This window comes from Aristolochia californica, unplaced genomic scaffold, assembly GCF_029961685.1.
Source record: "Aristolochia californica isolate CCGP_79_NKW_82.1479 unplaced genomic scaffold, dmAriCali1.0.hap1 SCAF_8, whole genome shotgun sequence".
Taxonomy (NCBI): Eukaryota; Viridiplantae; Streptophyta; class Magnoliopsida; order Piperales; family Aristolochiaceae; genus Aristolochia; species Aristolochia californica.
The window spans coordinates 4,892,580-4,897,618 of record NW_027182279.1 but is presented as its reverse complement, the minus strand read 5'-3'; the positions used below and the strand labels follow the sequence as shown (position 1 = coordinate 4,897,618).

Below are 5,039 nucleotides of genomic sequence, written 5' to 3'. Positions count from 1 at the left end.
TCTTCTATCCTAGTCCTCCTCTACTCTTCTTTCTTGTTGAATTTATGGAAAAGAAAAATACTTCATTGACTTATTGTAATCAAAGTACATGAACCTCTACTTATAATAGAGGAAGGTAGTAGAGTCCAATTAAAATAAAACTACATTTGTCCCAATTACACCCAAACTCTAACACTTAAAGATAAGTCCTAGCATAATTAAATGACTCAATATAGATAAAAGACAAATATAAATCAAACTAGAACTCTTCTAGGATGTGACCATAAGATAAATATGCCTTTATGAGTCCTTCTTGATCTTCCAACTAATGTGATAAGGATGTCAGCTCGTGGTAATCATTGTGAGTTCTACTTCTTATGTGCTTGGGCCCCATCTTGTGGGCCTTCATTGGTTGTAGGGGTGGCTTCGAACCGAGCCAGCTCGCGAGCGGCTCGAGTTTGGCTTGGTTCGATTCGTTATCTATCGAGCTCGAGCACCAAAATCGGTTCGTTTACCTTAACGAACCGAGCTCGACCAAAGCCAGGTTTGGTTCGTCGGCTCGCGAGCCTGCTCGAAGTGAGTCGGATCGGTATCGGGATCGTGAGCGAGCGGGGGAGCGGGAGCGGGATCGAGAGCGAGGGGGGGAAATTTTTTTCCTCCCATAGGTTGGTGTCACCGCCTCTACTGCCGTCGCAGCTGTTCGCCGGCCTTCTCTACCGTCATCGCAGCTACTCACCAGCCGCCTCTGTGGCCGTCTGTTCGATTTCTTCCTCTCCTCACCGTCGCCTCTGTTTCCGTCGCCGCCGCTTCCGTCACCGCCGTTTCCGTCGCCGTCGTCATCCCCGACGATAGGTCCTCCCCAGTGCTGTAACCCCCTTCCCTCCTCGTCGTCTCGGCGAAAAACCAGAACCTAAGTTCAGGGGAGAAATAATCTCCCCCCTCCCTCGTGCGAAGACGATCTCGCACGTGCGATTTTGCACGTACGAAATCATAAGTAAAAAAAAAAAAAAACTTTTTCCTCTGGAAAAAATTTAAAATAAATTTTATAGAAATAATTTTCTATAAACTATTAGTGTCTCATTTTTTTAAACATTTTTCAAATTGAAATTTTTTTATTAAAAATCATATAATTTTCTAAGTAAGATTTTCAATCCAAAATGGGGTAGAAAACTGTATAGAAAATTTTTGAATAAGTATTCAACAGTTGATGTTGTAATACTTTTGGCATGAAACAATTTTCATTATAATTTTGTGTTTGATATTTTATTTAATTAAAAATTTATCGATAAGTATAATAATATATTAGATTGGTTATTAATTTTTATTTATTCCCCTAGAAGAGACAATAAAAGGTCCATTTAAATTTCCTAAGAAAATTTTAAAATATTTCTTGTAATTTTCTAATAATCACTAATAGTAATAAGATTTTATTTAAAGGTTTTTTTTGGGAATATGTATCATAGGAAAAATATTTTTAGTTTTTCCTAGAATATGAATTTTCATCTAGGGGCACTAAGGAGGCCATAATAAATTATGGCTAGATTCAAAAATTACAAAACAAGCTAGACAACAATTGGAGTAAAAAATATTAATATTGATGCATTTTAATACATTATTGAAATTCAATCTTGAACCTCCCTTATCATTTTATTTTTTAAAAATATATGCATAATTTTATATATAATTTATTCAAAGCCACCCCTACGTGCGAGATCATAAACAAGGAAAAAAAAAACTCTTTGTCTCTTCTTCATGGCTCTTAAAGAAATTGAAAAGATATTTTAGTAGAAATACGTTTCTAGAGACTATTAGTGGTTTTTTCAATAAATGTTGAAACAACATTTTTAATAGAAATATAGGGACCATTAGTGCCTCATCTTTTTTCTAATTATAAATTTTTTTAAAAAAATCATTTAATTTTCTAAGTAAGATTTTCTTGCCAAGATGGGTTAGAAAACCATATAGAAAAATTTTGAATAAGTATTTGATAGTTGATGATATAATACTTTGAGCATGAAGCAATTTTGTGTTTGACATTTTATGTGATTAAAAATTTATCGATAAGTATAATAATATATTAGATTAATTATTAATTTTTATTTATTTCCTTAGAAAAGGCAATAAGAGGTCCATTTAACTTTCCTAAGAAAAAAATAAAATATTTCTTGTAATTTTCTAGTAAGTCTGTAATTGTAATAGGATTTTATTTAAAGGATTTATAGTTTTTATTTGGGTGATTGTAAATTGATCGTGATATTTCATTTAATTTTGTTGTGTTTGATTATTGTATGAAGTTTATTTATAATGTTATGCAGTGTATGGAGTGTTTAGACTATTTTATGGAGTGTATAAACAATTTCATGGAGTGTTTATGGAATGTATAGAGAATTTTATGAAGTGTTTATGGAGTGTTTATACAAGTATACTATATATAGATTATGCTCGATTTTAAGTAGAGGTTATGCCCAATCTTATACACATATTATATATATAAGTTATGCCCAATTTTATGTAAAATGTTTGCATAATTTTATATACATTTTATTCGATATATATTTTTTGAAAAGTTTTAAATGTATGTTGAGGCTTGAGCTCTGCTCGAAGCTCGGCTCGAACTCGTTGGGCTCGAGCTCGATAAAAATTTTAGGCTCGAGACGAGGCTCGACTCGAAGCTTGGCTCGAACATAAGCAGGTTCGAGCTCGGCTTAGCTCGATGCCACCCCTACTTGGTTGTGTGACCCATCTTATAATACTATTAGATATGTGGGCCTTCCTTGGTCGTGTGGGCTTGGGCATATCTTCCAACACTTCTTCTCACTCTCTTCTTCTTCTACTTCTTTCTTCTCTCTGTCCTTCTCTCCTTCACTACTGATGACCTTAAAGTTTAGATATGGTGGAGTCATGAAAACAATAATTGTTGGAAGATGTGCCCAAGTCCACACGACCAAGGAAAACCTACATATATAAGAGTGTTGGAAGATGGGCCCAAGTCCATAAGATATGGGACCCATCATGCTCACGTGAGGTGGCATAAGAAGTCTTACACAATAAGAAGTCTAACAAAGCCATAATTATTATAAAATCATGTCTCAAAGAAGATTTTTAGTTTAAAGGTGTTTTAGTCATGTTAGTTTTTTATTTATATTGGGTAATATAATTATGCTAGGACTTATCTTTAAGTGTTAGAGTTTGGGTGTAATTGGGACAAAGGTAGTTTAATTGTAATTGGACTCTACCACTTTCCTCGATTATAAATAGAGGTTCTTGTACTCTGATTAAAATTAGTCAATGAAGTATTTCTCTATTCCATAAATTCAACATTGTATTAGAGTAGGTTCTGTGAGTTGACTCGATCAACCCACAGAGGTAATGTGATCTTTTTTTATTTATTTATCTCAAGCATTTTAGGTTCGCATTTATCTTGTTTTCAATCCCTATACCCATTATTTGCTTTACTTTTTCACCTCTATAATGAGATTTTAATATTGCAAATTATATATTGACAGAAAGATAATCGAGTCTACTTTCCAATGAAAAATGATTTTTTCCAATCAGACTTGTCTAAAAATAGAAATCGATATTTGAAGTAGCAAAGGTCAGATTGCAAAAGAGGTTTGAAAAGCAGTAGAAAACTTCAACTTCCGAGATATTTTATGCTATCAATAACGAGACTTTATATGAAGAATTATATATCACAAGAAAGATCTGTACATCTATTTTCTTACCTATTCAACCAATTCTTGATCTGATTTTCTTATATAGAGTTATTGACCTTGGAAGAGTCAATGGTCATGTTGGCAAATGGAGAATGAGTACTTAGTTCGGCTGGATTACAGATACCAAAATCTATCAGAATATATATCTCAATAGAAGTATATTTTATGAAAAGAAGTTATAATTGGATGAAAGGTATTTAAATCTATTTTCAAAATGATAAAATTTCATATCAATCTGATCTATATTTAAGAATATATTCACATTGGAAGAATCAGAGGTCATGTTGGTATCCTATTGCATTGAAAAATCCAAATTTAAGCCAAATTATTTCATGTGTCCTGATTACTCTTAAGGACATTCATTATTTACCGGTTATCTACTACTATATTAATGCAAATTTGGTACATGTTATTTGGGCATTGGCCCAATTCCGCTAGTCCTATTGTGTCTCTTTGACTGAGATATTATTATGAAAGAAGGACTCTTAGGTTGCTATCTATTGTCAGCATTGGTTATCTTGATGAAGATTTGAATAAAAGAACATTGTGGCCTCATCATCTTATCTTCCTTTGATTCCCATTATTATGTTATTATTATTGTTATTACTATATCTATGTTATTTGGTTCAAGCTGGGATCACTGCCATTACCTCCCAGCTTGAGGGTAATAAGTAGAAGAAGAAGTACAAGAAAGAGGTGTTTTATATGTTGTGGTAATTTTAACAAAAATATTCAAGAAAAGGAGGAGCACAAAGATGAAGCTTTTTCATCTAAGAAAAAAATTTTACAGCTAAGAAAATTGAAGACAAAGAATCTTGACTCACGATAATAATTGTGGTAATTATTGGTGATACCTGACTCACCTCGACTTGATTCTATTTCTCGGGCTGGATTATTATTTTGAGGTATTCACAACATATTCGTTGGTCAACATATTATTTTGTGCAGATACTCGCATTGGATTATTTCATGGGTCATTTTACAAGGATTTTTATTATTTTGGTTCGTGTTATGTAGGCCCAGGCCTATTTCAATTGCATCTATTGTGTCTCTTTGGATGAGACAGTATTAATGAAGAAGTGGTGGCCTCAACATCCTATCTTCTTGTTTACTCATTACCTATTGGTTATTTGACAACCTTACTCCTACCATCCTTTATTTGACTCTCACATACATCTTTGGGCCAACCTTTTGCGTGTTGCTTCAGTTGGAAGTTTAAGTACATCATGGTTGGGTGTTTTAAGTCCATTGAGATTTTTTATGTTCCTATGGGTCTTTTATCGACATCTTGTGAATGACAGACATTACCCACTTATCACATCTTTTATCACCGTTTTGTGAATG

At 33.3% G+C, this 5,039-nt stretch overlaps 1 protein-coding gene across 1 annotated transcript; it reads right to left on the bottom strand.

Annotated features, from left to right (window-relative positions):
- Positions 1-490: 490 nt before the first annotated feature.
- On the bottom strand, positions 491-2,882 carry LOC137938206 (serine/arginine-rich splicing factor RS40-like). Its single transcript, XM_068783198.1, has 2 exons — positions 2,798-2,882; positions 491-870 (listed from the first exon to the last, which is right to left on the bottom strand). Exons 1-2 carry the CDS (start codon positions 2,880-2,882, stop codon positions 491-493), a joined length of 465 nt encoding a protein of 154 aa, XP_068639299.1.
- Between the last annotated feature and the right edge of the window lie 2,157 nt (positions 2,883-5,039).